This window comes from Amblyraja radiata, chromosome 15 (assembly GCF_010909765.2).
Source record: "Amblyraja radiata isolate CabotCenter1 chromosome 15, sAmbRad1.1.pri, whole genome shotgun sequence".
NCBI classification, from domain to species: Eukaryota; Metazoa; Chordata; class Chondrichthyes; order Rajiformes; family Rajidae; genus Amblyraja; species Amblyraja radiata.
The window spans coordinates 25669866-25682042 of NC_045970.1; the positions used below are offsets into that span (position 1 = coordinate 25669866).

General features: G+C 39.4%; 1 protein-coding gene across 2 annotated transcripts in view; it reads right to left on the bottom strand.

The window, feature by feature from the left end:
• Nucleotides 1-12177, bottom strand: part of lsm1 (LSM1 homolog, mRNA degradation associated) — a 16547-nt gene continuing 4370 nt past the window's right edge. Inside the window, exons 2-4 of one of the 2 annotated variants that reach the window (XM_033033843.1) lie at nt 3238-3306; nt 954-1069; nt 1-748 (exon numbers count right to left, since the gene is read on the bottom strand). In XM_033033843.1, the coding sequence (XP_032889734.1) occupies nt 578-748; nt 954-1069; nt 3238-3306 (356 nt within the window). In that variant the 3' untranslated portion in view covers nt 1-577. The remainder of the gene's footprint in view (nt 749-953; nt 1070-3237; nt 3307-12177) is intronic. The other variant, XM_033033844.1, reaches the window with a different exon arrangement.

Sequence of the window (12177 nt, forward strand, 5' to 3'; positions counted from 1 at the left end):
AATATTACAAAGGGAATTTATTGTATTAGTTTATTTTTTAAAAAGCTTGCATCTAAGCACTTTCAACAATATACAGGGAGTCCCACAGCAGTTCAAAACCAATGTTAACTGTGGTGACTTTATTTTTTAGGCAACAACAGCACTTAATTTGGGAATAATGAATTACACATGGCAAACAAATTATATCAATTATTAACTAAACAAAAATTTCAAGCTTCCAACATAGGAAAATATTTATTTTCAGTAAATGCACAGCAATTTAATTTATGCAAGACAAATGTATCGATGAATAATGCATTGATTAATATGACCATCTCTTGTGGGTAAAGGTTCATTATGGTGAAAACGTATCGTTAACATTTTCAGGCCAAGAGTATGGAATTAAAAACAAGTGAAATATGTTCTTTCTTTTTAAAAGTACAGTTATTTCATACTCACCATTGTAAAATATACTATTAAAATATTTTTTTTTACAGTTCAGTTATTTTTAGATACAATCTATCCCATTTCACCAGGGTGGTCTAGTAATTCAAGTCCTCTGATTCAAGGTGATTTGAAAGCGATATTGTACTTTTGTTCAGTATTCGTCAAGAGCATCAGTGCGAGGGACAGATAATCCTCGCTCTTTTAATGCTTCACTTTTTACCTTTTCCGCCTCTTGCTTTTCATGCTGCTGAACTCTTTGAGCTTCCAGAATCTCCTCAATTGACACTCGCTGTAAAGGAGTTTCAGTCTCCCTCTCCAGATCCTGCATGGGTAATATTAGTCATTAATCCAACTCAAGCACAACAGCAAATTTAAACATCGTAAAGTTATTACTTTGTAAAGTGGATTAAAGATATCCAACCCCTGGAATGAATCCACAATGTCTTCCTCATATTGTTCATGTTGTGCAATAATCAATTCCATTTTAAAATAAAAATGTATGGATATGAGCGATTAGTTAAACTTACTATTTCACCCAGAAGCACCACATTTTCACCCCGGACAACAAAAATCCCTCTTGGAATATCACCGTATTTCCTTCCAACATGGATTCGTTCCACTGTCCGATGAAGAACTAAATTAGCTGCAATATAAAGAGGGATGTGGAGGGGAATTAGCACAATTGTCTAACAAAACACACTTGCCCCAAAACGTCACCCATTCCGTCTTTCCAGAGATGCTGCCTGCCCCGCTGAGTTACTCCAGCTTTTTGTGTCTATCTTCCATTCATAAAGGATATACTGTATTAATTAAAGAAGAAAATAATACTGCACAGTTCTCAATAAAATTTGTATTTTACAATTTTTCTAGTTTCCAAGCTGGATTATTCTTGTCTTAGTTAAACATGAATCTTCAAATATGTTATATTTAAAAATTACATTATAAATAAACAGACCAGAGGATTTACGTACTAATCTAGATCAATTACGATTAAAATGTCACTATGATTACTTCGAATGATCTGTATCAAAAGGCTATTTCATAGACCTTTTTGGTATGATACTTTGTATTATAGTGTTCTGAAGCATACCAACATTGAAGAGATTTATTTTCTCATGCTTTAGAACTATTTTAACACACAAAAATTAAATTATTTAATTAGGCAGCTCAATTGTAAGAACAAGTGAAATGCTTTTGAGATCTGAATTTCCTGCACAGTAGCAAAATCTTAAAGTGGAACTTTTTAATCAAACGCCACATTTCACAGCAAGGATCTGGTGTACAACTGCCTGAATAAACAATAACTAAATTACACAATATTTGATGAAAGGTCATCAACCCGAAGTATTATCTCTTCCTTTTGCAGATGTTACCTGACGTTGCATTTTTTAAATTATTTTAGTACTCGCCGTTTAAAGTAGCTTTTGCTGTGAACAAGTCATGGCACAAATAGAAAAAGTTTCAATTATTTGCCTGTTTCTATCTCCAGCACTGGTACAATGCTCAAAAATGAAAAATAGCAAGGTTCAATAAGATAAAAAGTTAAAAAATCCCAATGTTCCCCCAACAATTAAGATATCAAAATTTCTTTACAGTTGATAGCTCTGATACAGAATAATTGTTGTATCACAACTGCAGAATAACCAATCTGCTACCTTATTAACAATTTAATTATGAACAAGGAATAGCTTTCTCAGTTACATTAGCTAATAAGTGAACGATTCTGAAGTCTTGCAGAGCATGTTCAAAAGTGTAGAACGAGGACAATGTTGTCAAATGAAACCAATGCTCATCAGAAGGTGACTTGTCCTCTCTTTTTAAAACCTGTTCAATAAACTGGCACCATAGAGTTGCTCAGGGATGGGCTCAACCTCTGGTGCGGTCGGTGTCTGATTTGTACATTCACTCTGTGACCGTGTGAATTTCCATCAAGTGCTCTGGTTTCTTCCCTCCAGTTGGGAGATTAATTGGCCATGTAAATTGCCTTTGGCAAATGTGAGATTCAGGGGGAAATTGATGAGAATGTGGCGAGGATAAAAGAACTGAGATTAATATAGGATTAGTGTAAATGGGTTGTTTTTTGTCAGTGCAGACTCAGAGGGCTGAAGTGTTTGCTTCTGTGCAGTATCATTCTCTGATTAAAAGTTTGCTTGACCATATTTTATAAAAATGCTCCATTTGTTGTCAGCAGTATTTCTCCACAGATTGATGAAATTGTCTGCTGCGAAACAAGGTGGCTTGAGTTATACTAATCAGATATGAGCAGAAGTGAGCAGGAGATGGAGATAATCGATGTCTAAGGGAATAGGTGTGAAATGTAGTCGAAGAGTGGTCCTAAATGTTTCTTACAAATTTAATAAGAACATCAAGTTCTCCTCAACTTCTACAAGAATCATTAATGAGACAATACATGGGGTTAACTACAACTTTTTGAGTGAAGTTATGAATCAAGTTCAACTTTGTGATTAACTACTCTACCATTCAGAGCCTCTTACTTGGTTAATGAACTGCAGAGTTCATAATGACAGATTTATATCTGCATTTGAGAGAACAAACAAGCTGAACAATTCTGACCCGAAACTTCACCTATCCATGTTCTCCAGAGATGCTGCCTGGTCCGTTGAGTTACTCCAGCGCTTTTACTACCAAATGTGATTAATATTCTGAACAGTTAAACAATTCTAATAAAAGGGAAACTACCCAAAACGTTCACACTATTTTTCTCTCTCCCCAATGAAGCTGCCTGATCTGCTGATTTTTGTGTTTATTAAGAGTTAAACATTTGCCTTTTGTTGCTGTCACAATACTCACCAAATTGATCTACACTCCTCAAATATCCTATTAATGTTCTTCCATCTCGGAGTACTACTAAATGCTTTTCTGCAAGAAGGAAAATAAATATTTTAGATGGTACAGACACCTCTGAAGGTGCAATTTTTGAAAACATACGAACTAATATTAATTTCTCACTATAATCACTGTAATTCCTAGTGCTATCAAATTTAACAAGAGAATGCAAAATAAATAGAAGCAAAAGGATAAAACTCCAGCTCAAATGTGATGTCATGTGTGTGTTTTTGCTGCTGTCAAATTCTAAGATCCGTGAATAAATTCATGTTAAACAAATGCAAAACGCCATGAAATTGCAACATCCAAAGGTCAGTACACGGTATATAAAGGAATTTTAGGCTTTTAACGTAATAGGTTATGTTAGCTCATAATCTCAGCTCATGTTAAACTTTACTGATCGTATCCTGCTTGACACCAACAATTGGTCTGAAGAAGGGTCTGAACCCGAAACGTCACCTATTCCTTTTCTCCAGAGATGCTGCCTGACCCGCTGAGTTACTCCAGTTTTTTGGGTCGAGCTTCTTTGCTCAACAATTACCCTGTTCTTGCCACAGGATACTAAGTAATGTTGCCCAAACACATCCAACTTTACACTCAGAGGCATACAGGACAATAGACAATGGACAATAGGTGCAGGAGTACGCCATTCGGCCCTTCGAGCCAGCACCGCCATTCAATGTGATCATGGCTGATCATCCACAATCAGTACCCTCTTCCTGCCTTCTCCCCATATCCCATGACGCTGCTATCTTTAAGAGCCCTATTGAGCTCTCTCTTGAAAGTATCCAGAGAACCAGCCTCCACCGCCCTGAGGCAGAGAATTCCACAGACTCCCAACTCTCTGTGTGAAAAAGTGTTTTCCTGATCTCCGTTCTAAATATTCTTATTCTTAAACTGTGGCCCCTGGTTCTTGACTCCCCCAACATCGGGAACACGTTTCCTGCCTCTAGCATGTCCAAACCCTTAATAATCTTATATGTCTCAATAAGAATCCCTCTCATCCTTCTAAATTCCAGAGTATACAAGCCCAGCCGTTCCATTCTCTCCGCATATGACAGTCCCACCATGCCGGGAATTAACCTTGTGAACCTACGCTGCACTCCCTCAATAGCAAGAATGTCCTTCCTAAAATTAGGGGACCAAAACTGCACACAATACTCCAGGTGTGGTCTCACTAGGGCCCTGTACAACTGCAGAAGGACCTATTTGCTCATATACTCAACTCCTCTTGTTATGAAGGCCAACATGCCATTCGCTTTCTTCACTGCCTGCTGTACCTGCATGCTTACTTTCATTGACTGATGAACAAGGACCCCCAGATCCCGTTTCCCAACTTGACACAATTTAGATAATAATCCGCCTTCCTGTTTTTGCTACCAAAGTGGATCTCACATTTATCCACATTAAACTGCATCTGCCATGCATATGCCCACTTACCCAACCTGTCCAAGTCACCCTGCATTCTCATAGCATCCTCCTCACAGTTCACACTGCCAACCAGCTTTGTGTCATCTGCCAATCCACAGGCCCAACTTGTCCATGCCGAACTGTGATGCCTCATCTAAGCTAACTGCATTTGCCCACATCCCTCTAAACTATCCATATACTTGGATATATTTCTGCTCCGAGATTCATACAATTTATTTTAAACTTTGCTATTGTACCTGCCTCAACTGCTTCTCTGGAAGCTTGTTCCATATATCGATCACCCTGTGTGTAAATAAATTGCCCCACAGCTTCCTATTAAATCTTTTCTTCCTCACCTTAAACCTAGGCCCAATAGTTCTTGATTCCCCTCCCAAGAACCCCCCCCCCCCCCCCCTCTGTGCATTCATCTGCTCTATACCCCTAACGATGTTATACACCTCTACAAGGTCACCCCTCAGCACTCCAGGGAATAAAGTCCTTGCCTCCCCAAAGCACAGGCCCTCAAGTCCTGGCAAAATCCCACGTCTTCTCTGCACCCTTTCTAGTTTAATGGCATCTTTCTTATAGCAAGGTGAAAAAAATGAACATATGTGCAGCTTCACCTGCATCTTGTACAACTGCAACATAATGTCCCAATTTCTTAACTCCATTCCCTCGGTGATGAAGGCCAGCATGCCAAAAGGCTTCTTCACCACCCTATCTACCTGCGATACCATTTTCAGGGAACTATATTTATGCTCCGAGATCCCTCTGCTCTACAACAAGCCCTACCGTTCACTGTGAAGGTCTTCCCCTGGTTTGACTTCCCAAAATACAACACTCCATATCTACTTCGAGGCAATTTGTCCAGATGATCAAGATGCCGCTGTAATTTTGAATAACCATCTTCACTGTCTAGGATACCACCTATTTTCATGTTATCTGTAAATTTACTAATTATGCCTTGAACATTCTCATCTAAATCATTGATATAGATAACAGAAGTGGGACCAGTATTGATTTGTGAGGCACACTCCTAATCACAGGCCTCCAGTCTGAAAAACAACCTTCCGCCATCACTCTCTGCTTCCTACCATGTGGCCATGTATCCAGTTAGACTGCTCTTGTGGGATCCTATGCAATCTAACCTTTCATGTGGAACCTTATCAGTTGAAGTCTATACACACAGTGTCTATGGCACTGCCCTCATCAACCTACTTGTTTACTTCTTCAAAACAACTCAATCAAATTCATGACACGAAAATCCACACACAAAACTATGTTGACTATCCCAAATCACCCCTTCTCTATCCAAATGCAAGTACATCTTATCTCCCAGAATCCTCTCCAGTAATTTTCCAACCGCAGATCATAGGCCTACTAGTCTATTGTTCCCAGGTTCTTCTTTACCTATAGACACATTAGCCACCTTCCAGTTTAGTTTAGATACAGCATGGAAATGGGCCCTTCAGCCCACCGAATCCGCACCGACCAGCGATCCCCACACATTAACACTATCCTACACACACTAGGGACAATTTATATTTATACCAAGCCAATTAATCTACAAACCTGTACGTCTTTGGAGTGTGGGAAGAAACCGAATTTCTCTGAGAAAACCCACGGGGTCACGGGGAGAACGCACAAACTCCATACAGACAGCACCTGTAGTCAGGATTGAACCAGAGTCTCTGGCGCAGCAACTCTACCGCTGCGCCACCGTGCCACCTTCAGACACCCAACCAGTGTTGAACATTGATTGATATATCTCAGCCAAGACTTCTTCTCTAGCCTCCGACAGTGTACGTGGATATATCTGATCAGACCCAGGAGATTAATCTACCTTCATTCATCTTAGCATGACCTCACCATCTCCATCGCAGGGGACAGACTCCTGACCGACATACATTATAAACCCACTGACTCACATGGCTATCTGGACTACACGTCTTCCCACCCTGCCCCCTGTAAAGACTCCATCCCTTACTCCCAATTCCTCCGCCTACGCCGCATCTGTTCCCAGGATGAGACATTTCATACCAGGGCATCGGAAATGTCCTCGTTCTTCAGGGAACGGGGATTCCCCTCCGCCACCATAGATGAGGCTCACACCAGGGTCTCATCCATACCCCGCAACACTGCTCTCTCTCCCCATCCCCGCACACGCAACAAGGGCAGAGTCCCTCTTGTCCTCACCTTTCACCCCACCAGCCGGCAAATACAACACATAATCCTCCGCCATTTCCGCCACCTCCAACGTGACCCCACCACTCGCCACATCTTCCCATCTCCCCCCATGTCTGCCTTCCGCAAAGACCGCTCCCTCCGCAACTCCCTCGTCAATTCTTCCCTTCCCTCCCGCACCACCCCCTCCCTGGGCACTTTCCGTTGCAACCGCAAGAAATGCAACACCTGTCCCTTCACCTCCCCCCTCGACTCCATTCAAGGTCCCAAGCAGTCGTTCCAGGTGCGACAAAGGTTCACCTGTATCTCCTCCAACCTCATCTACTGCATCCGCTGCTCTAGATGTCAGCACTTCAACTCCCCCTCCCATTCCCAATCCGACCTCTCTGTCCTGGGTCTCCTCCATTGCCAGAGTGAGCAACAGCGGAAATTGGAGGAACAGCACCTCATATTCCGTCTGGGGTCCTTGCGCCCTTATGGCATCAACATTGAATTCCCCCAATTTGGCTAGCCTGTGCTGTCCCCTCCCCTTCCTTCACCCTCTAGCTGTCTCCTCCCACCCTCCCATCCGCCCGCCCTCGGGCTCCTCCTCCTCCCTTTTTCCTTCTTTCTTTCCCCACCCCCCATCAGTCTGAAGAAGGGTTTCGGCCCGAAACGTCGCCCATTTCCTTCGCTCCATAGATGCTGCTGCACCCGCTGAGTTCCTCCAGCAATTTTGTGTACCTACCGCTTTTACCATAATCTCTTTTGATTCTCCTTAATCTTATCTGCAGAAAAACATTTCATGCTCCCGTTTTGCCTTCCTGATTTCCTTCTTAAGTACGCTCCTCAATCCCCTATACTCCTCCTAGGATACACGCTGAATATATCCTGACCAATGACTACTTTTTCTTAATCAAAGCCTAATTTTCTCTTATCATCCAGGAGTCCTTATTCTTATCTGTCTTGCCCTTCATTCTAACAGGAACATGCATACTCACTCTTGCACTTTTAAAAGCATTCCAGTTTCTAGATATGTTTTTGCCCACAATCTACTGCAATCAACTTGAGTTTCACACTTTTTTCCCTATCTACCCTGCATCCTGTACTCCTCTCAAACTCTCCAATTATCTACAATGTTTCTGTGAACTCTGTCCATTAATATCAGCCATGTTCTCAGCAGCCTCAGTACTCTCTGGAATTCACTCCCTGCATTTTTATTTTAAGACCTTCCTTTAAACTACCCCTATCATCAAATTTATCCAAATCCTGCCTAGTACCTCTGTGCTTTGATGTTCAATGTTATTCGATTATATCATCACTATTTGAGAGATTTCTCACCACAAAATTCCAGGTTTTGGTTTAAATAGATTAATATTACTATTAAAATAATGGATAAATGGACTTCAGTTGACTTAATAGGGCAAAGATCATCTACAGGGATTTATTATTAACCTTATAATTTTGTTGTTAATCTCAATGCCAAGAACAAAAATAATGCATTTCTAGAAAACCTATCTTGTTAGTCATTTACAATAAAAGCAGAAACCTTCCAATTTTTTTAACATGCTCCTTCATTAAAATGAATGATTTACCAAACAGGTTTCCTCAAATCTACTGTAAAATAAATATTTCTGTCGATACTGATTTACGAGACCAATTTACAGATTACCTTTTATCCATTAAACTCAGAACACATTGAATCCATTTAAGAGGTAAACATTCAGACATTTTTAAAGGTAGATCGATTTTATTAAATGGCATTGTTTTTGTTGATAAATTTCAATTGTTCTGGTATCCTGAATTTAAAATAAACAAATTAAAATTGCTTGGAAGTCTATAATTTACGAATACAACAAGATAAATGATGCCGAAATGCATCAGTGGCTCAGGACACAGCAGTAGTGTCCACATCACGTGTCACACTCCAGCCAAATCCGCCAACACTAAACTGCTTTGGCACGCGGACATATGATGGACCATTTATCACTAACACAACACCAATGATGAAAATGGCTGAAAGCTTTTTTTCCAAAAGATTAAAATTGTATACAAAATACTTGTGGCCCTTCAAGTTCCAACCAGTAAGGAAGCAAAGGAATACCTTTTTTTGTAAATAATGTGGATCAAAGTACCAAAGACATATTGCATGCTGGAATTTTCTTCAGGTGTAATGCAAAATGAAAGGGCAGATAAAGTCAAAGAATAAAGTATTACACAATCCAAACTATTTCAGACATGTGTGCATGAAAACTGTCTGTTAACATGGAACACAAATTAATACACGTGCTCCTGATTTATGCAAGTAATGCAATTTTATTAGTAATATTATAGATGTACTTTAATTTATTAATGTTTTTCATTGTTACTTATTTTTTGTTTTTTCAAATGGATTTAAAGGACTTTGATCATTAGAAACTTAAAAATTGTTCAAATGTCTCTGACTGTACTTTTCTGAAAATTGGTCATCAATGAAAAGCTGATCGTTCTCAAAGGAGGACCACAACAGTCAGACTTCCAGGACGGTTGAACTGTGAGGCCATAAAAAGTACAATTGAGAGAAACGCATGGCCAGATCAAGCACAATCCAGCTCCTTTGGCCTTGTACCTTGCAATCTTATATATTAAGAACTGAAAAAAAGGGTCACAAATTTCATTAAAAGTGATGATTCCACCTCTGCAGGCATAAACCTTACTTCCGTGGATGATGGATAAAGTTTTGGAGCTTATTTATTATTTTACCTGTATGAAAAAAAACCCAATGGCAGATCTAGACAGAAATGATTGCACTCTTCATACACATGACCAGAAATTGAAAAAAATCCAAGTACAATACACAAACAACATTAATTAGGTAAGATTGTTTTGTAATGTCCTACAATGCTAGGAAGGAAGATTCTTACTGTCATGGCAAGAAACAACCAAACAATGGACCTATCAGTTGTATCTGCAAAATATTTTTCTTGAAAGATTAAAAGTCCAGCAAGTTTTTTTTAAAACATAAAATTTAGCTGCTCACCAAGGTAATGCTGTGTTGAATGAAGTAGCCTTTAAAATAAAAAAAATGGCCTTACTGTGAGATAATACTAAAGAAATCACTTTAGAAATATTTGCAGTTAATAGCTTTAAGCAAGTTATGCAATTTTAATAGTAATATCATAATAACAAACTCATCACTCCATTATTATAATTCCTCCCTTATTTGGCTGGTTGCACAGCTTTTTAATATTTTCAAAATGTTATTGTAATGCAACCTTACCAGTGTCAAAAGACAAATAAATATTACTATTTTCTAATCAAATCGTGCGCAAAATACTTATACCAAATAATGGATTTGTATATTTTCCGGAATAAAAAGAGGTTTAACAAACAAATGTCACAAAATCTTTCAACCTTTCAGACCTTAGTAACTTTCATGTTTGCAATCTACTTTGAGTCGACAGTTTTTTTGATAAACAATATTGTCCTGGAGTCTAAATGACTCTACCTTCTTCACATTTATTATTAATTTCTAACATGACCAGATTATTACTCCAGCACTTTGCGTCCTTTTGTGTATTAACCAGCATCTGCAGTTCTGTTTCTACATGACCAGAATCTATTTGTTAACTTTTCTGTTTGACTGCTGTATGTTATGGAGAGCAGTTGACAGAAACCAGTTCCACTTTGGCAATTCTGAAGCCTCTATACTATACATTTTTTACACCGTTGATCTGGAGATGCCAACTCACCTTGAAGCTAGGCATTATGGATTTGAAACGAACCAACATTGGTCTGACTTTATTGAGCAAAATATTAATCACGTTTTGCACTTCAGCAGCAATTCCAGGGACTTGTAGCTGCATGCACAGTAGTTTGGTGTATAATTTACTTTGATCTTTTATGCAACCAAGTTCTTCTCATACTTTATCCTTCAATGATTTTGCATAACAAAGACGCTACCTTTTGAATGGGTTGTAGTGTATAGAGTAAACATTCTAAATACAGACATTTAATTTGTGGAGAGAGTAACATCTTACTGCAATGGGGGCCAACTTCTGGAAAGGCAAACAAGGTGACCGTAATCATGGGTTATGTCTCTCATTGAATGAGCTTAACTGGTATTTTGTTGATTTTCACTACGACATAAATGAACTATGCTCGAGTTTGGCTGCTTTTAACTAATATCCAGACATCAGCATATATATTCCAAGGGTCTTCTATCTAGACCTTGGGAAAACAGCCCTCATCTCAACATGCAACAGCTTGATGCTCCTGGACGATTTCAATACTAAACATGAAAAATCCTCTGAAAATCCAATAGGCAAGGTGGAGTATGGAAAGCTAACTCCAATGAAGTTCTCCACCAGTGCAAGGTTTTGACATTGCCAACACTCTGCTTCATTAGAAAAGCCCCCCACTGTGAGCTAAGCTTTTGATACTAATCAATTTACCTCCTTCGTCAGAGCAAGAAATAATACGACAGCCCACATTAAACATGCCACAACAGATATTGTTGCCTGTAGATACAAGGAACTGCAAATGCAGGTTGACAAACAAAAAGACAGAGTACTGGAATAACTCAACGGATCAAGCAGCATCTCTGGAGAACATGGATAGGTGATGTTTCAGGTTGGGACCCTGCTTCAGACTGTAATAGGGTGAAAAAGCTGGAAGAAAGGTGAGGGCAGGACAGTCTGGCATGTAAATGGCGAAAAAAGTTAAGAGGAGGTTTTGATGGGCTGATGATTGGATAAAGGCCAGAGATGAAAAGACAAGTGTGATGCAAGGAGATAAAAGATAGAAGAGGCATGAAATGTGAAACCAGTGGAAGGAATATAGGTGGACAAGAGATGTGGGGGTGGGGGGTGAAAGGGGAAAGGGAGATATGGGTACGCATCCAGATGGGGCACAGCGAAGACAGGAGGAAGAGGAGGGATGTGGGGAGGGGGAAGAATGTTGTATGTTAATTATTGAAAATTGGAGAGTTCAATGTTAATACTGTTAGGTTATAAGTTGCCCAAGTGAAATACAAGGTGCGATTCCTTCAACTTCACCAAAATAAAAATGGCAATATATTAAATGATGCAAGAAAAATAGATGTTGAAGGGCTCAAGGATCCCATAAAGATATCTAGTTAAAAAGTATCAGACAACACTTCATGACAACCTGATGATCCTTAATCAACAGGAGTTATCGGATTTTGAGTAAATCTTGAGTTATGGAGTGTCCCAGATTCCTGAGGATCTCTGTAATTAGCTCCAGGGAAGGCATTCTTCATATTACTGCAAGGGAACAACAGGACTGGATCGATCAAAGATGCAAGACATCCAAGAATTAATTAAAATAAAT